The sequence below is a fragment of the Somniosus microcephalus genome, chromosome 7, assembly GCF_052327205.1.
Source record: "Somniosus microcephalus isolate GS21.2 chromosome 7, FLI_Smic_1.0, whole genome shotgun sequence".
Classification (NCBI taxonomy): domain Eukaryota; kingdom Metazoa; phylum Chordata; class Chondrichthyes; order Squaliformes; family Somniosidae; genus Somniosus; species Somniosus microcephalus.
Window position 1 is genome coordinate 235,717,109 of NC_140993.1, and position 24,268 is coordinate 235,741,376.

The 24,268-nt window shown below is 48.7% G+C and overlaps 1 protein-coding gene across 1 annotated transcript in view; it reads right to left on the reverse strand.

Moving 5' to 3' along the window:
• Positions 1-754: 754 nt before the first annotated feature.
• LOC147115153 (regulator of G protein signaling 22-like) overlaps positions 755-24,268 on the reverse strand; it is a 142,231-nt gene continuing 118,717 nt past the window's right edge. The window contains exons 24-25 of the mRNA XM_085993988.1: positions 9,853-9,973; positions 755-6,935 (exon numbers count right to left, since the gene is read on the reverse strand). Coding sequence (XP_085850114.1) covers positions 9,933-9,973 — 41 coding nt within the window. The 3' untranslated portion in view covers positions 755-6,935; positions 9,853-9,932. The remainder of the gene's footprint in view (positions 6,936-9,852; positions 9,974-24,268) is intronic.

Below are 24,268 nucleotides of genomic sequence, written 5' to 3' on the forward strand. Positions count from 1 at the left end.
ACAAATGAGTTCGCATGGACAGAAAGACATGAACAAGAGTGGATAAACCTCAAAACAGTGCTGACAACCACACCTGTACTCACCTTCTTTGACCAAACAAAAAGAATCAGTGTCAACAGATGCATCAAAAGATGGCCGAGGTGCGGTCTTGCTACAAGCAGAGGGTGAAGATTGGAAGCCTGTTGCCTATGCCTCCAGGTCTATGACTGATACTGTCGATACGCCCAGATTGAAAAGGAATGTCTAGGCTTGGTAGTTGGACTAGAAAAGTTCCATGGCTACATATATGGACTTCCCACCTTCACAGTTGAGACAGACCACAGCCCACTGGTTGCCATCATAAAAAAGAACCTGAATGAGATGTCTCCAAGGATTCAACGACTCATGATGAAGCTGCAAAGATATGACTTTGAACTGATCTACACACCAGGCAAATACATAATGTTAGCAGATGCACTATCCCGAGCACCCACAATGAGTCATGTGAGCTCTACTGAAGAAGACGTGGATGTTCATGTGAGTATGGTCACTGCTGCGCTGCCCGTGTCAGACACAAAATCAAAGCAAATAGCAGAAGAAACAGTAAAAGATACAGTATTACAAACAGTAATAGAGAACATTCATCATGGTTGGCCAAAAGGTTCCTGTCCAAAATATTTTCACATAAGGTCAGAATTGAGTGTCGCAAGTGGACTATTACTAAAACAGAACAGAATAGTAATTCCACAGGCTCTACATCAAGACATGCTCAAAAGGATTCATGAGGGACACCTCGGAATTGAAAAATGCAAAAGGAGAGCAAGAGACACTGTTTATTGGCCTGGCATAAATAAGGACATTGAGAACATGATAGGCAAATGTGAGACATGTCAGAAACACCAAAACAAACAAGCAAAGGAACCAATGATAGTAGCTGACATACCAGCAGCACCATGGCAAAAGGTTGGTATGGACCTTTTTCATTTAAATGGTAAAGACTATCTAATAGTGATTGACTACTATTCTAACTATCCTGAGATGGCGCTGCTCTCAAGCACCACAGCAAGCAGTGTCATAATGCATGTGAAATCCATCTTCGCCAGACATGGAATTCCCAGGATTGCCGTTAGCGACAATGGTCCGTGCTTCAACTGTAAGGAGTGGCAACAGTTTGCAGCACATTATGACTTTCAACACATCACATCCAGTCCTTTGTATGCTCAGTCGAATGGTAAGGCAGAGAAAGGTGTTCAAGTTCTCAAGCAGCTACTGAAGAAAGCAACAGAAAGCAAGTCTGATCCTTATCTCGCCCTGCTGAGCTACCGAGCCTCCCCTTTAGACTCTGGTTCTTCACCTGCTGAACTCCTAATGGGTCACAAGTTGCGTACCACGCTACCCTGCTGTGCAAAAGAAAAGCAGAGTAAGGAACTGAGACAGAGACTTCAACTGTTAAAGCTGAAACAGAAATCATACTATGACAAGTCATCCAAAACTCTGAAACCATTGACAAGGGATGATGTTGTCACGGTTGAGGATCCAGATGCATGGAACAGGAAAGCTACAGTTCTTGAGGAAGTAGGACCAAGGTCATACACTGTTAGAACTGAGGAAGGACAGATTCTCAGGAGGAACCGCCGTTCCCTCCTAAAAACACAAGAGACTATCAAAGAGCAAATCGATGACAATGCCGCAACTGAATCTTGTCACTCACCACCAGAACAATCTAACACAAATACACATACAGGCTCTCATGAAAACACATCAGACTTACCTGTGCTGAGAAGATCCACACGTGAAGTAAAAAAGCCTGATAGACTTAATCTTTGAGTACAAAGAAAACTACATTGAAAATGTATTGACTGTTGAAGATGTTTATGTTGTTATTGATTGATACTGATTTTGTTTACCCTCAAAGGGGGATGTAATGATCAGTAACCTGTCATTCTGGAATGGTACACTAGGTGGTGCTGTATGTATATAAGTGTGCTACCCATGATGCACTAGGCTACCCACAAGGCAGCAGTCAAGATGGAGGCCTCCACAGGTACTGTACCTAGTCCACATGTGCTCAATAAAGTGTCTAGCAAAAGCTAGCTGTTCTTAATAAAAATGACTAGTTATTAATGAACATAACACCTGCCTCCAGTCCCCCCCCACCTGATCCCTTCCTCCATCCAGTCTGCGGCCTGGTGCCGCAGGCCTACCCACCTGACAGCCAGCCAGCCTCTCCATCAGTAAGAGTCACGTTAAAAATTGAAAATCGTCCACGATTGCATGTTCTTAAACATGCTGGCCTGGAGTTTCCATTAGGTTGCGTTGGTTCCTCGCTCAAAATCAGCCAAAGCAGCGCAAAAGATCGAGGAATTTCAAGCACAAATTATGTTCAGCGTAAATCGAGTTTCTGCGATCTTTTGCCCCGCCCACACCCCCCGGATCAAATTAATCACCATGGCGAGTTTCCGCTCATTATGCCTGTTTACGGGTCTTTGAAGAGGCTCTTAAAATTAAGCTGCTTTTTTGGTGTGCAAGAACACCTAATAGGCACCTATTAAAAGCTTTTAAATATAATTTTTATTTTAGTTTACTAAGAAACTGACTACTGTACACCAATGAAACTAGTAAATGGTTCTGTACAGTTTTTTAGTCATTTTCAGTTATTTAAAATCGGGTTACTCACAGGTGGTGGGCTAGACGCTCTGATTAAAAAATGCTTATTTTTGGTGATAAATCCATTTTCAGCTGTAGTAATCAAGCTGCACCAGGTTACCACTCTTAAATACATCAAGGAATATTTTTTAATGCAAATTTAAATAAAAAATTACGTTCTAAAATGCTACTCGATTGTGCTGGTTCATGATAGATTTTACATTCGCCGATATGTAATTGAGTTTGAGCAGAAACTTGAGCAAATAATTCACTTTGCAAAACTGGCCCAATTTTGAGCGCAAAGCGGAAACTCTTGGCTGCTGTGCCTAATGTGCATGAATGATGATCAGATGGGTTTTTTTGTTAGAGAGCCATTCTTATAATTATTTTCAGGAAAAGTTTCGTGCCCAACAAGATGAGAGAAGTTAAGCCTGGGGAATGTAGGGGTAAAAATTCACCAGGGCGCTAAAAGTTAGCGCCCAGAGAGGGAAGAGTGCCCCATGTCCCTCTTGGGGAGCTTCGAGACAATATCGCGGCACTATGTGCTGTGGTACTGCAGACCTTCCTCCCCTTATAAAAGGGGAGGGGCCCGGCGCAGTGCTTCCCGGCGCCCAGCTGGGCCACCAGGGATCGGGAGTGCCGGCAAACGAGCCCGGCACTCGAGGCGTGACGGGCTCACTGAGAGTAGCCGGCACCCCACGGGGGGGCTTCACGGGCACCGGGGACAGCAACGGGGGCAGATGCTGGCATGCGCCCGCCACCTCCCCTTTAACTATCGCTGCCCAGGCCGCAGGTAGGCCCCCCAACCCCGGCAGATATAGCGTCCTGCGGTATGTCAGGGGGCGCCACCTAATATTACAGCCGGGGCGCTGCACACGGCGATTATGTCATCGCCGGCGGCGCAGTGCTGCCACTAACTTCCCGCTGAATTTCGCGGGAGGAGTTAGCAGCGCCGCGCCCAGGCGTTAGTTGATTTGCGCCCTGTTAGCGCTCTCAACTGCAAATCAATCGAATTTAGCCCCCGTAATATTTTTGTTTTAGGCACCCTATGTCAGTATCAAGCATTCCCAGGTCAGGTATAGGGTTAGATGTAAAGTAAATCTCCCTCTACTCTCCTCAATCAGTGTGTCTCCATCCTGACCTCACAAGAGCATCACATACAGCACCAGTATAATATTTTTCCACTTCCCCCATGAGCCGTCCACTGTGAGTGAGATTGACAATTTAGTGCCAATTAGTGAGGAATCGGGGCAGTTTGGTATTGTGGACCATCCTCACTGGGAAATCAAGCTGCTCATTTCACATAATGACTGAAAAGACTTTCATCCCAGCAGTCTGGGATAGATTGGAACCCGCAGCCCAGAGGTGAAAGTCTCGCACAGAATATGTTCAACAAATACACTAAACAATAGAATGTATATTAGTCCTTCTGTGGAAGCAGGAAAACGATCTGAGGTTGCAATTTTGCATCACTTCTGAAAGCCCAAAAAGACCTGGAGGACTTTTATGCTGGATTGTCAAAAGGCAAACCAGAGCCTTCCGCGACTCAGCCAACCACCCCAATTACAATTTGGGCCTCAACGTAAATGGGGAGGAAACCCATCGGATCCAGGTTCCGCCCTAAATTCCTGCCACTGGTGTCCTCTCTCAGGCTAGGAATTTGAGCCCCCCAGAACTTAAATACTGCAGCAGTCATTTCCTTTTTTCCCCATTTCTCCACCACAACCACCTATTCTTTAAAATATGAGGCTAAGTTTTCCTATCCCTAAAACCATGATACAGAAGCTGCTGAGAACCAGAAAACCTGGCTAATATCCGTTCAACCGGATGTGTGGCACTTTAGTGCCAAGTGCAAGTTTCCAGATATGGTTAGTTGGATTGTAGCCAGAAAAGAAGGAATCACTTCATTTAAATATTATAATACAGTTAAAGCGAGACTGATATCATTAATTGTTCTCTCTCCTCAGGTACTGTGTCCATCCCCTTCAAATCTGCCGTCATCACCCCCTCAAGAAACCGACTCTTGACCCCTTTGTTCTTGCAAATCACCGCCCTATCTCCAACCTCCCTTCCCTCTCCAAAGTCCTTGAACATGCTGTCACCTGCCAAGTCCATGCCCATCTTTCCCACAACTCCATGTTTGAACCCTTCCAATCAGGTTTCCGCCCCAGCACAGCACAGCACAGCACGGAAAAGACCCTTATCAAAGTCACAATTGACATCCTATGTGACTGTGACCATGGTAAACTATTCCTCCTCGTCCTTCCTGACCTGTTTGCAGCCTTTGACACATTTAACCACACCATCCTCCTCTAGCGCCTCTCCCATATTGTCCAGCTGGGTGGGACTTCACTCGACTGGTTCCATTCCTATCTATCCAGTCGTAGCCAGAGAATCACCTACAATGGCTTCTCTTCCTGCTCCCGCACTGTTACCTCTGGAGTCCCCCAAAGACTTATCCTTGGCCCCCTCCTATTTCTTATCTGCGTGCTGCCCCTCGGCGACATAATCGAAAAGGACATCAGGTTCCACATGTATGCTGATGACACCCAGCTCCACCTCACCACCTCTCTCAACCACTCCACTGCCTCTAATTTGTCACACTGCTGGTCCGACATCCAGTATTGCACGAGCAGGTATTTCTTCCAATTAAATATTGTGAAGACCAAAGCCATTGTCTTTGGTCCCTGCCACAAACTCCGTTCCCCAGCCACTGACTCTAACCCTCTCCCTGGCCACTGATTGAGGCTGGACTAGACTGTTTGCAACCTTGGTGTCCTATTTAACGCTGAGCTGAGCTTCCGACCCCAAATCCACTCCAAGACCACCTACTTCCACAACCGTAACATTGTCCATCTCTGCCCCTGCCTCAGCCCATCTGCTGCTGAGACCCTCATTCATGCCTTTGTTATCTCTAGACTTGACTATTGCAATGCTCTCCTAGCTGACCGCCAACCTTGCACGCTTCATAAACTTGAGCTCATCCAAAACTCTGCTGCCCGTATCCTAACCGGCACCAAGTCCCTTACTTCCCAAGTATTATCAATCTTTTTATACACCTCAATTAACTTTACATTTGTGGCCTTCTGCTACTCCAGAGCTAGACTGCCCACACCCACCATCGGGTCACCAACTATATCTGCAGGATCTGAAACAGCTATTTGCAATGACCATGTGGAACTGACTCCACAGGCTATAGGTCAGCAAGGAGCCAGTTGCAGATCTGCGGGCAACTGCTCCAATTACACCTGAAGCCAACCTGCCAATGGCAGTCAAGGTCAACTCCTCTCTTGACAGTTTTGCCACCACCTTATGCCACGCACTGCTGGGCTCTGGGGAGGGTGCCCTGGAGTGGTAAACACCCACCCCTCATGCAGCAACACCTCCAATTCAGACAGGAGGTTTGGGTGCTGTGCTGGTCCATCACTTGCCAACACACTATTTCTGCCTCCACATTCATTTTGCCTTCTCTTGGGTTTTGCCAGCTACTTCTTTTGCGCCATACAGACTTTGGAAAAGGCTGATAAATACCTGGGAAATATGTGCACATTTAAGAAAGGCTAAAACAACTTTCACCTCCTCTCTTTCAGTTTTCCAGAAGCCCTTTAAGGGGTGTGATTCATGTCATTTCCTGCCACTGCCCTTTTTGAAACTCTCCCAGTGGCAGGCCCAAAATCGGCTGGGGGTGCACTTGAATATTTAATGAAGGTTGCTCATGGAAAGTTCCGGGAGGTCAGCGCTGCTCCAAATCAGCAAGCATTGTGTTCACTGCTGCATTGCAGTGCTGGGTTGTAGCTGATTGTAGAACATATATGCAATAGTGTAACACCTGTAACTTAAAAGGTGAATTCTAGTACATTGGAGTTTTAATTTTTTGACACCGTTTGATCCCTGATAAGAGCAACTCTCGCTTTGGTAAAACTGATTTGACGACAGCGTTAAGGGAATTTCTATTATTTGGCGATCCCAGCAAGGAGTGGAGCGTGCAGGCGTTTCCCGGGATGTACCCCTTGCCAGAGGAACAGAGAATCACAAAATCGGCCCCAAAGCTCTACTGCACTGTAAAAATGGATACAGATTTCATCCGAATCCTTCAGTGTGGCTGTTTCTCATCTTCGTTCTCTTAAATGTGAAAAAACACCCCCCCCAAAAATAAAATAAGCAAACAAATAATGATTTGGAAGAGATTTTTGTGTTTCAAGATAAAACTGAAAAGAAAATTCAAAGCTCAGAGGATAAGTTCCTTTAGTCCACAGAATCCAGTCAAGTTTATTTTCAGCTGTCAGCCTGCCTTAGATGGGTTTTATTTCCTGCAAAAAAAACAAAACAAAGTTATTGTAACTTCTAACACTCGGTACCACCAGTGTGGTGACATACAGGCTTTATGTATAATTTCCCTGGCTGTAATCATTCAAAAGCTACTCGCAGATCTCCAGAGGCACTGACCACCTTGGAGAATGGACTAGGGCCGATTTTAAGGGCCCCCGCCTGGTGTAAACAGGGCGATAGTGGCCTGACAATGGTATTGGATCACTTTGCACTGCTGCTCCAGCCACCGCTATCTTGGTAGGGTCCTGAGATGTGCGGCCAAAGCACCTGCCAGTTTCAGGTGGGAGGCCACTTGTAATACGCGAATCGGGATCCTATAACATACGTAGACCCCCGATTGCAATTCTGTTGTACAAATGGACACAGTGGGCAGGATTTTCATTGGGCTGTGGAGGCGGGATTGGAGGCGTATGGGGGGTTAAAATCTCAAAATCGGGGGGGGTATGAACCCATCCCGCCCCCAACCCACCTCCATGCCAGTTTCAAAGGAGGCGGATACCCGACCTGTGCTGGGACCCGCCTCCCCGAGGCGGGAAGGGATTAGTGCCAATTAACTGCCTGTTAACAGGTAGTTAACAGGCAGTTTTTAGCCTAATCCCTATTTTTATTGCTGAAGTGTGGGATTCCCGACGGCTCCAAACCAAGTTAGCGAGGCGGGCCGTCGGGCTGAAGGGCTTGGAGGATTCGAGATGTCCGGTGTTCAGGTGAGTGATGGGTGCATGAGTTCAGAGGTAAGTGTGTTTGGTGTGTGTAAAGTGTTTAAAGAAGTTTTACTTACATTTACTTACCTTTACAGCTTTCCTTCCTTCAGGTCTTGGGAGTCCCTCATCTCACCGGCACAGAAAGCAGAATGGCCGCGAGCTGTCAAAAGTTGCAGCATTCAGCTTTCTGTTCTGGAGAGATCTCTAAATCAGCCTGAGAAGAAGGAATTAACTTGGAGTACAAATTGTCAGTCAAACGCTGATATTTCATCTGTCAAAAGCTTTTGACTGACAGATGAAATGTCAATCTGTGACATCACCTGTTGCTGGGTGGCCCTTAATTGGCCTGCTGAGCCCACTGGGCGGGCTCAACAAGGTCAATCAAGTGAAAATCGCGTGGGTTGGCCACAACTCGATGGAGGCGGGACTACAACCCCGAAAGTTGTAGTCCCGCCTCCTACACACCTCCTCAATCAAAATCCAGCCCTGTGTGTGCCACACAGGCTCCGCCCATTTGCACCAGGCACTGAAGAGCCTAACCAGCAGTCCTTAAAGGGACCGCTGGGGGCCGCTCAGGAAGCAGCCAAAGTTTTGTTTTAACTTTTATTTTTGTGGGGCCAGGAAAAGCAGGAGTGCTCCTTCTATGCCTACAGGAAGACTATGGGAGGCTCTCAGCCCGTGCAAGCCCCTGCCCCCAAATCCCCTCCCCTTTCCCCGGCTCAACGTGGGAGCCAGTTATTTCGCGCCCTCCTACAACTGGCGGAGTGTGCATCTGGTGCCCGCAGCTCGACGGCTGCACTTAAATCAGGGCCGTGCCTTAAAATGGCTCGGGCCACATGGTGGTAACAGGAGCTCTGCCTGCTGCCCGTCCATGGTGTGCCTCAAGTTAAAAATCGCCTCTTCTGTCTTATAAAAGCAGGAGCATAATATCATGTTGTGCACATCGCCTGGGAGAAATGGACATTTAAACCTCAAAATTGTATGTCTTTGGATCCCGATTTGCATATTACAGGTGGCCTCCCTCTTGAAACAGGCGGGTGCTTCCACTGCCCTTCTCAGAACCTTACCACGATAGTGGCAGCTGGGGCAACAGTGTAAATGGAGGTGTAATTGACACTACATCATTTTCAGGCTTCTATTCTCTCATTTAAGCCAGGCAGGGGGCCCTTAAAGTCAACCCTAACGTTTTCATCCTACTTACTACAATCAGTGTCACAGGTGATCTGCTGATGACTCTCTGAATAGGTGTTATTCTGTTGCTAAGGTGCAGCTACGTGTAACCTGGCCTGTCTCTAAGTGCTAATTGCTGTAAATAGGCACATCCTGAGGACAAATTAAATTACTGGATACATTTCTCTGTAGATTGGCAGCTGGTTCCTTCCCCAGGGTCAGAAAAAACAATGGAAAATGACTGGCTTTCTAGGGGTAATGCTACGAGTTTGCACTCCCAGCGTGAAGCTTTGCCTGCAAGGAGCACACATCAATAGATCAGCTGCACGGTCGCATGATTTGCTGTCTGGTTGATGTTGCTTTTAAAACATTGTGGCGTGGAAGCTTACGCCTGACACCCAAAATCTGACGGCGGCGACTCAAAACTTTTATATTTACCAGCTGATCTCCCACGGCATTGACCCCGATGAGTCTGAGGATATCCTGGGGGTCATGTTCCACCTGGCTGCCTGGGCGGTAATGTGGCGGAGTGGATTGTAAAACTCACCTGATTTCATTCCAGTCAAATCAATGGAATTAAAATGGGCTGAATTCCATAATGGGCGGGCGATCCCACTCCACCAGGTTACTGCCCAGGCGGCCAAGTGGAAAAATTACCCCCATTGTTTTATAGAGACAACAGTATTACATCATGCAGCACAAAAGTATTCTGCTGCTGTGTGCCTTAAGGCTGTAAACAGGTCCATCATATTGGTAGGGAAAATATTCCAGTATTTGCCAATTAACTACTGAAAAATGTAACCATAAACCCTTTTAACTGCAATTCAATGCACATTGCAACACCTACTCCTACTGTATTACGAAGTGCTGGTATAAACAATTTTCTTCAGACATGACTTTGATATTCAATATTTACCTCAACCGTATACATTCCTATTCCTTTTACTAAATATGAAGATGAATGGCCAAACTTTTATTCCAGCTCAGCAAATAGTTGTAAATACTTTTTAAAAATTTGGTTACTCACTATAGAACGAGTTGACTTTGGGTCTCCTCAATAAGTTGTGATAAAACAGATCTGATTAATTCAGATGAATCAACAGATGGCTATTTCAAGTCATCTGCTGTGGTGTGGTTGCTTGAAATTTCTGTGAAGAGAAAAGTTATTGTTGATGTTAATGTTAAGTTCCCAGGGATGGAAAATGGACTGTCACAAGGAGCACCAGTACTTCCTGAAGGGTTTTTTTTGGGCATGTTTTGAAGACTCATAACTCAAAAGTGCCAGCCACCTCTTAGATTTTTTTGATTTTTGCACTCAATCTGTGCTGAAGTATGGTTATGCATAGTAAGCAATAATGATGTATGGTTGTGTGAGGGCTTGGTATGGACCTGCAGTAAATGTAGAAGAGGTTGACATGCAATAATTTGTGGCATGCATGCCATCTATCTCACAAATGGCACTGTTGGCTAGTGTTATCTTGGTGGCTCCCTTAAGATGTGCTATCTTTTTCTGTAATAGAAACAGAAAATGCTGGAAATACTCAGCAGGTCAGGCAGCATCGTTGAGAGAGAAACAGAGTTAACATTTCAGGTTGATGACCCTTCGTCAGAACTGGAAAAAGTTAGAGTGTAACAGGTTTTAAGCAAGTGCAGGGGCAGAGAAATGAGGGAGGGGAGGAAAGAACATAAGGGAAGGACTGTACAATCATACCTGTTGTCATTTAATCTCGCCTGCCTTCCACCCGATCACAGACCTTCCCTTTTGTTCTTTCCTCCCCTCCCCCTTTTCCCTGCCTCTGTACTTGCTTAAAACCTGTTACATCTCTAACTTTTTCCAGTTCTGACGAAAGGTCATCGACCTGAAACGTGGGGGGTGATTTTATCAATGGGGTCGTGATGGAGGCGGGACTGCTGCTTGTCGGGTTTTAGTCCCGCCTCCATCGACCTCTGGCCAGCCCACGCTATTTTCCCTTGATTGACCTTGTTAAGCCCGCCCAGCGGGCTTTGCAGACCAATTAAGGGAAAGCCGGTGACAGAGAACGTCAGCGTATGACGTTTCATCTGTCAAAAATTTTTGACAGATGAATTGTCATCGTTTGACAGCTTTGAGAAGCTGTCAAACACCGACAATCTCTGTTCTTTGGTGAGTCATTGTACTCAAGACTCACCAAACCTCTTTCCTGAGCAGAAATCAGATGGCTGTTGCATCAGAGAATGCAGCAGTCATTCTGTCATCTCTGCCGTGGAGATGAGGTAGCTCCGCAGCCTAAAGGGATGAAGCCTGGAGGAAGAAGCAAAGGTAAGTAATCTTATTAAAACACTTTAGAATCACCTCACACACTTACCTCTCCACACTTGCACTCATCACTCACCTGCACACCGGACGTCTTAGCCACTCCGACCCCCGCAGACCCACGGCTCGCCTCGCTGACCCTGGTGAGGTTCGGAGCCGTCGGGAAGCCCACACTTTAGGGTTCAAAATAGGGATTAGCCAAAAAACTGCCTGTTAACTACCTGTTAATAGACAGTTAATTGGCACTAATCCCCTTCCCGCCTCGAGGAGACGGAACCCGGTGCGGGTCGGGTACCCGCCTCCTTGGAAGATGGCACGGAGGCAGGTTGGGGGTGGGATGGGCACCTGCCCCCAGATTCTGCCATTTTCCCGGCAGTCCCGCCTCCATACCCACCTCCCCAGGGCTGGCAAAATCGCCCCTGTTAACTCGGTTTCTCTCTCCACAGATGCTGCCAGACCTGCTGAGTATTTCCACCATGTTCTGTTTTTATTTCAGATTTCCACCCACCCACGGTATTTTGCTTTTCTATCTTTTTCTGTATCTGTTCCCAGGCAATTTACATGGCTTTGAGCCTGGTCACCATCTTCTGCCAGGCATGCTGCCCTCTTGTCTTCTGGGGAGGATGTCCTGGCATGGCAAAGAGGGTAAACCTTTTTGAGGCCACCTCATGAAGCAGCACCTCCACTTCGCCAGTCATCAAACAAGGCTTGTGTGCGATGCCACTTAATCACTTGCCCACAGACATAGTTCCCTGTTTCCAAATTTGCTTTACTTTTCCCTTGAATTTTGGCAGCCACATCATTCTCCCCACAAAGCCTTTGGACGGGTTGACAAATATTTTAAGACTAGCGGTACCCATTGGAATGGCTGAAATGCTTTTGCTCCTTTATGTGTACCTTTCAGCAGCTACATCCCATCAATCTTTTGCAGCAACCCTTTAAGGACTTCTTATTCACGTCAAATCTTGCCCTCGCTCCTTCTGTGAGATCTCACCTGTACACCAATGCTCCCTCTAAGCTGCGCCTTGCGCGGCTGTGCAGTAATTTGCGCAGGCCACTCACAAGTTTTTCCATTTGAAATACCGCAGAAATTTAAAGTGCATTAAAATAAACAGGGCGCGCACAACAAAGTCAATTTAAAGGGAACATTGCTGCACACACAAACTAGGCAGGGAGCTTGACAGTCTTATGTAAATGGGAACATTCTGCAAAATCACACAGGCTCAGTCTTTGGCAGAAACAACAAGCCTAACACTCACTCCGAGCTGACCTCACTGCCTCTGGAAAATTGGCACTTTCGTTAAGAATTTGCCGGAAGAACTATGAACCCTTAACAGTCAATCAAGCTTATGTAGGGTAGATTGCTGATTTGCTGTACAATGTCTTACCTATGTTATTACTTCTGTGAATCATTTTATTTAATAAATAAATCTAAATATTAGTTAGCAGGGGTGAAATTGGATAGCGTGAAAAAGCGGACGCGGGCACGGCGATGTGAGTTATGCCTGTTCAAGGAGCGCAGTCAGCATGTCAACTTTGTGCTGACTGCTAATTATAATGATTGTACCACACAGCCGGGCACTGAACACCCTGCTGACAAGCTGTGCGCTCAGCAGGGGGCTGAAGCTTGCGTTGTTCGAGCAAGGCTGGCTTTACTTAAAGCTAGCCTGCTCCTCTTAAAGGCAGTCTGCACCTCTTAAAGGTGAGCTGCCTTCTGCTGATTGAAAAATGGTAAAAGTGCTTCAGCACTAGGCAGTCTGCACCTCTTAAAAGTGAGTTGATGTCTGCTGATGAAAAATGGTAAAAGTGTTTCAACACTAACACAAATGGTTTAACAGGCCAGGGAAAGGGCACCCAGGGTCTCAGACGCAGCTCTCTAGCTTTGTGCAGAGGGTGAACACTGCAAGAGAGCTCTACTACCCACAGGCACCAGGAGGCCCTCCAGAAAGAAGGACCAGATCACCGAGGCCATCACTGACAGCAGTGTTACCTCCATGACCTGACTCCAGAACCCAAAGAAGCTTCAAGACCTCAGACCAGTGGTCAAGGTCAGTGAATACATCCTGAAAAGTCGTCTCCTACCAACTGCACCACTAGCCTCACACACTGCTCAATGCACAACGCCCCCCCCCACGCCCAATCACGCACCTACCAACAATCTGCACCAAACATGAGGCACATCTCACATTCCTAGCTTCACCTCACCCCCTTGGAGGAGCTGGCCATTCTTGGCAGGGACATGGCTGAGCCCTTGGTGAGCGACGGGGCTGAAAGAATACAAGATGCTGGTATCCTCATATGTTATCTGTTGTGTATGTAATAGGTATGTTACTTTAAACCTATGGCCAGGGCAGCACTACTTTGTAGGGCGTAGTGATACCATAGTACCACTCCTGGCCATAGGGGTATAAATAGTACTGTGGGTACTGATCTCCCCTCAGTTTTCCCACCTGTTGGTATTAAGTAAAGACTTACGTTGAATCTTCCAAGCTATCTCGTCATTATTGCATTAAGTATAGACACATACTTTATACTGGCGACGAGTAAGGTTTGAACTCACCAGTACATGGTGCAACAAAGGAACGGTAGCAGTACGGAGAGAGAAGGAGAGAGGCTTCTTACCAGCCAGCCTGCAGAGTCCAGCGTCGACCGAAGGAGGCCGCCCAGCACTCCGGGTTCAGGAGGAGCGGCAGCAACGGAGCAAGAGAGAGAGGTTTCCAGCGGAGGCTGCGGCAGCTGAGAGAAGAGGCTGAATGGGCGCTCCAGCCACGGGGCAAAAGTCCACCCAGGGCCAGGTAAACTGAAATCCTTCCCGGGGAACGGGAGCTGCAAGGGCCAGAACGGGCAGGCGATCTGAGGAACAAACGGAGCCACAAGGACTAGCGGGCCACGAGAGGGGAAGGTCATTGTTAATAGCGGCGGTGGCAATAACGGGAGCTGCAAGGGCCAAAAATAACGATGCTGGAGAGAGGTCGTTGACAGCACAGGGAGAAAAGGCGGGAAAAACACCATCTAGTGGGGAAAGCGGGAAAAGTTTTTTTTTTCTCTTCAAAAGTTTCAAATGGCTAAAGAAGGTTGTTTGTCAGCATTTGTTGAGGACACAGAAGAGTGGGATGCCTATATCGAAAGGCATGAACTTTATTGCATAGTAAACAAGGTGGAAGATGACCAAAAGGTAGCAACCTTATTAAATTTTATGGGGGCAAAAACATACGGTCTGCTGAGGAATCTTCTTACTCCAGAAAAGCCAGCAGACAAAACGTACGCCCAAATTGTTGATACGTTAAGGGAACATTTAAACCCTAAGCCACCATTTATAGCGGAAAGGTACCGCTTCTACAGACGCGACCAAAGGAATGATGAGTCGCAGGCAGCCTATTTAGCTGAGCTCAGAAGGTTGTCCAAACATTGCCAGTTTGGAGCCATATTGGCGGACGCGATCAGAGACAGATTTGTCTGTGGCATGTTAAATGAGAATACACGTAAACGGTTGCTAGCCAAGAAACAGCTCAGCCTAGATCAGGCGATTGAAATAGCATCGGCCCACTGCTCAAATACGACAAAACACAACCGGCTATGACACCCATGAGGTGACATTTCACAAAGGTAAATGCTACTGTTGTGGCAAAACCACCCACGACCAAAGTAATTGTTGGTTTCGTGATAAAATATGCCGGCAGTGTGGGAAAAAGGGGCATATAGCGAAAGTTTGTCGGTCTGGTACAAAACCCAATCGTGGGGACAATCCGAGCAGTACCAAGGCAAGGACAAAAATACATAAGATGTCTGACAGTAGCTCAGACGAGTCACAGGAAGGCACAAAAGCAGTGCCTAAAGGTCTGGGATGTCTCAAGTTATATGGTGTGGACAAAACGGAGGACCACAGCACAATGTGGGTTAAAATGAAGGTAGCAGGCGTCGAAGTTAATATGGAGCTGGACACGGGTTCAGCCCTATCAGTAATTAATGAACAAGATTATAACAGGCTGTTCAAACGCATTCCCTTAAAGGATACGGAAATTAAATTTAAAACATATACGGGACAAAAAGTTTACCCGAAGGGAAAAATGCAAGTAACAGTTAAATACAACGGCAGAAAAGTGCCAGGACTTTATTTATACGTCCTACCAAACGGTGGACCACCACTTTTGGGTAGGGAATGGATAAGAAAAATCCATTTCGACTGGAAGTCGATACACGAGTTAAAAGTAGAGACCACCACGGATGATACAACCATTACAAGCAGGCTGTCGAAACTATTGGCAAAAACGCCAGAGGTGTTCCAACAAGGGCTGGGGACCTTAAAGGACATTAGAGCAAAAATAACTATTGCTCAAGACGCAAACCCCAAGTTTTGTAAGGCCAGACCGGTGCCTTATGCCATTCGGCCAGCGGTGGAAGCAGAACTGGATGCCTTAGAGAGTGCAGGTGTCCTTACAAAGATTGAGTGGAGCGAGTGGGCCACACCCATCGTCCCAGTTATAAAGAAATCTGCAAATAACACACCGGGGGAACCAAAGAAGGTTCGCATTTGCGGGGATTTTAAGATAACTATTAACCCAGTCCTGCACACGGTACAGTATCCGCTGCCGCGGATAGAGGACATATTCGCATCGTTAGCTGGGGGTAGACACTTTACGAAGATTGACCTTTGTCAAGCTTATTTACAGATGGAGGTGGAGCAGGACTCGAAAAAGCTCCTAACGATTAACACACACAAGGGATTGTACCAGTACAATCGCCTGGTATTTGGTGTGGCGTCCGCCCCGGCAATATGGCAGAGGACCATGGAACAGGTCCTACAGGGCATTCCAGGAACGCAATGCTACCTGGATGACATCCTGGTGACAGGACAAACGGATAACGACCACCTCACTAACCTGGAGCGAGTACTTCTGCGGTTACAACAATACGGACTCAGGGCGAACAAGCAGAAATGTGAGTTTTTCCAGGAACGTATCTCATACTGTGGTCACATTATAGATAAGGAAGGCCTGCATAAGTCCCCGGAAAAGATCGAGGCAGTAGTGAAGGCCCCGCCCCCTGAGAATGTATCTCAGTTACGATCATTCTTAGGCCTTATAAACTATTACCATAAGTTCCTCCCGAACTTATCGTCCATTTTACATCCACTAAATTCACTGCTGCAAAAGGGAGTCTCCTGGAATTGGGACGAAGCGTGTGAGGCTGCTTTTAAAAAGGGTAAACAACTCATTACATCAAAGGAAGTGCTCGCACACTTTGACCCAAAAATGCCAATGAGGTTGGCATGTGACGCCTCCCCGTACAGTATAGGGGCAGTGTTGTCACACAAATTTCCCAACGGGACGGAGAGGCCAATAGCATTTGCCTCAAGGTCGTTAACTACAGCCGAAAGAAACTATGCGCAAATCGACAGGGAGGCCCTCAGTCTGGTGTGGGGTGTAAAAAAATTCCGCCACTACCTGCATGGGCAACGTTTCACACTACTGACGGATCATCAACCGTTGGTGTCGATATTTAATCCAACAAAAGGGGTGCCCCTGATGACGGCCCAAAGGCTACAGAGATGGTCACTGTTCTTAGGAGCACACCAGTACCTTATCGAATATAAGGGTACCAAACAGCATGGCAATGCGGATGGCCTGTCGCGGCTACCCTTGCCTGCCGAGATCGAAGAGATAGTACAGGACCCCGTGGAAATATATCATACGGCTGTTATGGAACACTTGCCCATCACCAGCCAATGTATCGAGCGGGAAACACGGAACGACCCGACATTGGCAAGGGTTTACGAATTAACCGTGAAAGGCTGGCCAGCGCAGGGTGACGCATCATTGCCGGCGTTTTCGGCAAGGAAGGACCAGTTGTCCGTCTGCCGGGGCACATTGATGTGCGGAGCCAGGGTGGTGGTCCCTCAAAAATTACAACATAAAGTGTTGCAGGACTTACACGAAGGTCATCTGGGGGGTGTCAAAATGAAAAGCCTCGCCAGAGCCTACGTCTGGTGGCCCGGCATTGACAGGGACATTGAGGAAGTAGCAAAAGCGTGCCAAGGGTGCCAGATGGTACAGAACGTACCACCACAAGCCCCACTACATCCGCGGGAGTGGCCCTCAACGCCGTGGCAAAGGATCCACGTGGACTTCGCTGGCCCCTTCCTGGATGCGATGTTCCTTATTGTAGTGGACGCCCATCCAAAATGGCCGGAGGTCATAAAGATGTCATCAACGACAGCCGAAAAGACGGTCGCAGTCTTAAGGACCATTTTTGCCCGAAACGGGGTGCCCGAGCAAGTCTGTTCGGACAATGGGCCACAATTTGTGGCAGAAGAATTTCAAGCATTCCTAAAAAGGAATGGAGTGCGACATTATACGTCCGCACAATATCATCCGGCTACAAATGGGCTGGCAGAGCGATTTGTACAGACTTTTAAAAAGGCCATCAAGGCGATGGGGGAGGAAAGGTTGCCACTACAACACAAGGTGGACAACTTCCTATTCGCATACCGTAACGCTGCACATACGGTGACCAACCAGGCCCCCGCCGTCATGTTCTTTAATAGAAGGTTAAGGTCTCGCCTTGAATTGCTCAGACCAAACATTCGGAGAGATGTGGAAAACCGAGTATTTCGTAGGGCTCCTGACAGACAGACACGGAGCTTCGAGGTGGGGCAGCAAGTGTTGGCCCGTGATTATAGGAATGAAAAGTGGCGGTCTGGTACGATAAAGGCCCGCCAGGGACCCTTGATGTACACAGTTGAGACAGGGGAAGGCATAATCAGGCGACATGCTGATCAACTTGTGGAGTCCAGAAACCCAACTGATTCACTACCTCAAACGTCTCAGCACATTGTTACAGCGGAATCACGGCCCAGCTCGTCGTTACAGAGGTCTCAGGATTGCGAGGAGTTCAGCACTCCAGTGATCTCCACGGCACAGGATGTGCCATCAGACACCGACGAGTCCAGCGATGAAGGGGTGACGGAAGTACCGCCGCCTACACCCTACACCGAGACCGACTAGAGAAAGACGTTATCCTAGTCGAGACAGGAGGCCTCCTCAGAGACTGAATCTATAACATGTTTCTGTTATATATATATATAGGTAGACAACTCTTGATGTAAATATGTTATGTATATTGTGTTACCAAATGTTATTAGCCCTAGTTATGGGGCATCTATTGACTTAATTGCACGGGTACGTTTTAATTAAAAGGGGAGGAATGTTGTGTATGTAATAGGTATGTTACTTTAAACCTATGGCCAGGGCAGCACTACTTTGTAGGGCGTAGTGATACCGTAGTACCACTCCTGGCCATAGGGGTATAAATAGTACTGTGGGTACTGATCTCCCCTCAGTTTTCCCGCCTGTTGGTATTAAGACCTACGTTGAATCTTCCAAGCTGTCTCGTCATTATTGCATTAAGTATAGACACATACTTTATATTATCCTCCTTCTCTCAGGCACCTCTTGCTTTCCTGCCCTCCCCTCACCACAACTCCACCCATGTACCTTCCTCATTTCACACACCCAAAAAATGGAGGCTTCCCAGCCAGTGGTTGGCCAAGACGAGGGAAAGGAAAGTGAAGAAGAAGAAGAAGAAAAGAAGAAACACCGTCACTTGATTTGACACTCCCAGCCACCAGCTCCACAGGTCCACCAGCAAGGCCATTTGCAGTGTCCCCCACTGAAAGTCAGCAGCCTTCCACCAGCTAAGCTGCAGCCACTGGGGTAGCCCTGCATGACATCAGTAGGATAGGCAAAGGCACACACTGTCACTAAGGGAATGCATAAGGGTGACGAGTTGATTTCTTGATGTCATATTGGATGGATAGATGTACAAAGTTGGATTGGAAAGTTTATTTCAGCATTGTGGCCAAGAGAATGCTGTGATGGTCAGTAACAGAGGGAAGGTAATGTGTGGGACAAATATTGAAATGGGAATTGGAGTTGTGGTCACTGGGACCGCAGGCAGATGAATCCATCCCGGATATCATGGCCAGGAAGGTGCCGTCTGGGTTGCATCCTTCCTTCTGCTTCCTCCTCATCTGCGTCTTCCTCTTCCCTCTAAGAGTGGATGCTGTAAATCTGAAATAAAAGCATAAATTGCTGGAAATACTCAGGTCAGGCAGCATCTCGCCCTGAAACGTTAAATCTGGGTCTCTCTCCGCAGATGCTGCCTGACCTGCTGAGTATTTCTAACATTTGGGGGGAAAAATTCAGTTGCTTTACGCCTCCCGTTGGTGTCCTAAGAGGGCGCTAATGGGGCGCAAAGCAACTTGTGCCCGGGCGCGGCGCCGCTAGCGCCTCCATCGAAATTTAGCGGGAGGTTAGCAGCGGCAGTAACCAGTAGTGCCCTGAGGCGCTGGCGATGATGTCATCGCTGTGCGCAGCTCCCCACTCGCGCCCCGGCCACGATCTTCGGGAGCTCCCCCGACTTACCGCCGGACGCTATGTCCAACGGGGTCAGGGGGCCTACCTGCGGCCAGGGAGGCGCTATTTAAAGGCGAGGTGCGGGGCGGCCATTTATGTTGCTGGCCGCCTGCCAGCACCTGCCTGCACTCCCGTCCCCGGCCTCCTTACCTGCCCCCCCGCAGAGTGCCAGTTGCGCTCCGTGAGCCCGGCACTTCTCTTGAGTGCTGGGCTCTTTTGCCGGCACTCCCGATCCCTGGGGGCCCAGCTGGGCCCCGGGTCGCGCTGCGCAAGGCCCCTCCCCTTTAAGAAGGGGAGGAAGGCCTGCAATACTGTGGCCCGTAGCACCACAATATTCCCTCACAGCGCCCCAAGAGGGAGGCGGGGTGCTTCCAGTAGCGCCCCGCTTCCCTCTTAGGTTGCTACCACTCAATTTCCGTCACAGGGGTGCTAATTTTTCCGGGGCGCTTAAAGTAGCGCCCCGGCGAAGTTAACGTTGCCTCAGTTTTTAGCCCTAAAAGTTTAAATACAAACTTACCTGAAAGATATGTGTGTCCCTTTAAGAAGTGCTGACAGCGTCTGTCAGTCTGCTGAATGCTGAGTTTTCATGGCGAGCTTAGGACCCAGTGCTAAGGTCGAGGTTTGCAGAGCGCGACGTTAAGTCGGTGTGACGTCACACTCTCCCCATTTGCATCTCCAGGGCCAGTGCTGCTATCGGCAGCAATAAGGCCCTCACCAAAATGGTGGCCGTGAGTCCCACGCCAGAGAAGGGCGTTAGAGTGGCGGCCGCCTATTTTCGCCAGGATTGCGGCACTAACTCGTGGTGTTAAGGTAGGGAATTTCTGGGTCCTAATGTTTTACTGTTCCTAATATTGTTTGCTGCAGGTGTGTTCAGAGCGGTACCCCGGTGCTTCCCATTTGTCACAGGGTATGGGGTGGTGTTTCTTCCCTTGTTTAGTCACAGGACAGCCTTTAGAAAGAACTGCAGCCCTTTAACAGCTGGATATCCTGATATTCCAAACCTGACCCTTTTGTGTTTTCACTGTGTCATGTTTTGTACACAGAGTGCCGCCGTATCATCTAAATGAACTAACCTCACTAGCACGCAGTCACTCCTCTGCACTACTGGTGAAGTGTCTAAGGAGCAACAGACCGTTGCCAGGACAGCATTATTGGCCCCATGATTTATGCCATAAAATTCTGCTTCTCAGTAATTTACACCAGTCTCAGGGTTTACTATTACATATATTTGTAAGGAAATAAGAACATTGTTCAATATATTGTGAATGTGCTGTTATATTCCTGCTATGGAGACTGTGCAGTTGTAAGCCTATTCTGAGTAGGTTTAAAGTTTGCATCTGGGCACACAGGAAGATTTGACCAACACCTGCTTTGACTAGATCCAGTCCCTAATCACTGTCTAAATTTGAAGATTTTATGGCCACGCTGAAAATTTCTCCATCCATTCTAATTTCAGTCAAAACTCACACTTATGCCCAAAAACGCAATTTCCCACCTGTCAAACAACAAGCAGGAAATTTGCCAACATCTGAATGATTCCTTTCACTATTTTGTGGCAGATATTCCAATTCGGAATAGAATAGATTTTACCGTAATATTAACTTCTCAGGTCCTGCAACATTTAGGTGCAGAGTAAAGCTCACTCTGTATTGCTCCAGCAAAACTGCCTTAAAGGGGAAGGATACTCTTTGGAAAAGTACTTTCAGTACGAAGTTCTTTCTCTCAGATGTTTCAGCTGCAGAATGTATGTCAGTGTTAGTTACTACCAGGATGCATTCTTACATAGGATTACAAAGGATTATATGGGATATACGGCACAGAAACAGGCCATTCGGCCCAACCAGTCCATGCCGGTGTTTATGCTCCACTCGAGCCTCCTCCCATCTTTCCTCATCTAAATCTATCAGTGTAACCCTCTATTCCTTTCTCCCTCCATATGCTTATCTAGCCTCCCCTTAAATGCATCTATACTATTCACTTCAACCACTCCCTGTGGTAGCGAGTTCCACATTCTCACCACTCTCTGGGTAAAGAAGTTTCTGCTGAATTCCCTATTTGATTTCTTGGTGACTATCTTATATTGATGGCCTCTAGTTATGTTCTTCCCCACAAATGGAAACACTCTCTGTGTCTACTCTATCAAAACATTTCACAATTTTAAAGACCTCTATTAGGTCATTCTTAAGAAGATCCAATAGTGCAGTTCACATGAGGGGCCTGATGTGCTTACCTGATATCAGGTCTGGGTCCTGTCAGTAATCACACAGAGTCATAGGGGGAAAGATTCAGTTGCTTTGCGCCTCCCGTTAGTGCCCTAAGAGGGCCTCCCACGAAATTCAGCGGGAGGTTAGCGGCGGCAGTAATGGTTCGCGCCCCACTCGCGCCCCGTCCACGATCTTCGGTAGCGCCCCCTGACTTACCGGCGGACGCTACCGGGGCGGCGCTAATTAAAGGCGAGGGGCCGGGCGGCTGTTTTTGTTGCTGGCTGCCTGCCAGCACCTGCCCGCTTTGCCATCCCCGGCCTTCTGTGAAGCCCCCTTGCGGAGTGCCGGCTGCGCTCCGTGAGCCTGGCACTTCTCTTGAGTGCCGGGCTCTTTTGCCGGCACTCCAATCCCCGGTGGCCCGGCTGGGCCCCGGGTCACGCTGTGCAAGGCCCCTCCCCTTTAAGAAGGGGAGGAAGGCCTGCAGTACCGCCGCGATATTCCCTCGCAGCGCCCCAAGAGGGAGGCGGGGCGCTTCCAGTAGCGCTTCCAGTAGCACTCCACTTCTCTCTTGGGGCGCTACCATTCAATTTCGGCCGCAGGGGTGCTAATTTTTTCGAGGCGCTAAAGGTAGCGCCCCGGTGAAGCTAGCGCCCCAAAGGGGGCGTGACTCAATTTTTCCCTCATAGAGTCATGGGGGGAAAATTGAGTAGCGCTTCGCCAGGGTGCTACATTTAGCACCCCGTAAAAATGAGCACCCCCATGACCGAATTTCATCGGTAGCACCCCAAGAGGGAAGCGGAGCGCTGTGAGGGAATATCGCAGCGCTGCGGCACGTTGCGCCACGGTACTGCAGGCCTTCCTCCCCTTCTTAAAGGGGAGGGGCCTAGTGCAGCGCGACCCGGGGCCCAGCTGGGCCACCAGGGATCAGAGTGCCAGCAAAAGAGCCCGGCACTCAAGAGAAGTGCCGGGCTCACGGAGCGCAGCCGGCACCCCGCGGGGGGGCTTCACAGGAGTCCAGGGACAGCAACGGGTGTAGGTGCTGGCAGGCAGCCAGCAACAAAAATGGCCGCCCCGGCCACAGGTAGACCCCCCTGACCCCGTCGCACATAGACTCCGGCAGTAAGTCGGGGGCGATACTGAAGATCGCGGCTGGGGTGTGAGTGGGGCGATGCGCACGCCGATGATGTCATCGCCGGCAGCGCAGCACCACGGGGCGCTAAGGGTTACCACCGCCCCAAACCGCCCGCTGATTTACGCGGGAGGTGTTGACGGCACTACGCCCGGGCGCTAGTTGCTTTGTGCCCTCTTCGGGTAACCAAATTTTTCCCCCATAGAGCCATAACAGCACAGGAGGCCATTTGGCCCATCAAGTCCGTGCCAGCTCTCTGTAGAACAATCCAGTCAGTCTCATTCCCCCGCTCTATCCCCATAGCCCTGCAAGTTTATTTCCCTCAAGTGCCTATTCAGTCTCCCCTTGAAAACATTGAGGCCTAGAAATTCAGTATAGCCACTTTTGGGGCGGTAAAGTCGGGCGGCTGCTAAAGTTTGCGCCCGGTGCAAAGTCGCGCCCCTTCGCTGATATTCAGTCACTTCGCCCCAAGAGGTTGCTGCTGCGCTAAAACAGGCGATGCACGACTATCTTTAGGCGCTAAGCCGGCGGTGCTGAGCGATAGCCCCGAGGCCGGGCGCAGCGCAGGTGCGGTGAGTTCTTGATTGACAGCAGACACTCTGGCGCCGGTCATCTCTTAAAGGGGGAGGGTGGATTTGTTTGCCTGCCACGCCCTGCACACTGCAGCCCTCAACCTAGGCCTGACCACTGTACAACGCCCAGGACTATGGAGAAGGCCAGGGAGAGAGCGCAGCGCTTCAGCGACGGTGACCTGAGGGTGCTGGTTGGCGGAGTGGAGCGCTGTGGTAAACCACTGTTTGTATTCCACTGTGTACATGCCTGGACATGCCTCGGCTGACTCCTCCCACAAGTCCTAGTATAAAGGTGACTGCTCCCCAGCCCTTTGTATTTCTGGACCGGTCGACCACTCGAGGCAGACCTTCATTCTTTTGTTAATAATAGCCTTTAGTTACTCTCTTAACTCTCAGTCTTTTATGAGTAATTGATAGCGCATCAAGCGCAGGCGCCATGTTTTGTTCCCAGAAGGTGGCAAGAGGCCGCTGCCCAGCGCCTACCGGAATGCCTGGAGGGAGGTGTCCAACAGGGTGTCTTCCAACAGCGTGGTTGCCAGGACTCCTGTGCAATGCCGGAAGAAGTTCAACGACCTCACTCGGGTTGTCAGGGTGAGTACCCTTTCCAGTGTCCTCCTCATCCTTGCATGTGCACCTCACATTATGGGCAAAGGGACCTGAAAGCCCTAATGGCCAGCCCTCATCCAGCAGCTATGGGACTGGCATGAAAATCAATTGCACATTCAGCAGTTTACACACTGTCCAAGCTATTCGACCATGGGAGGCATTGCAGACAAGATCAGGGCTACACACTGTCCAAGCTATTCGACCATGGGAGGCATTGCAGACAAG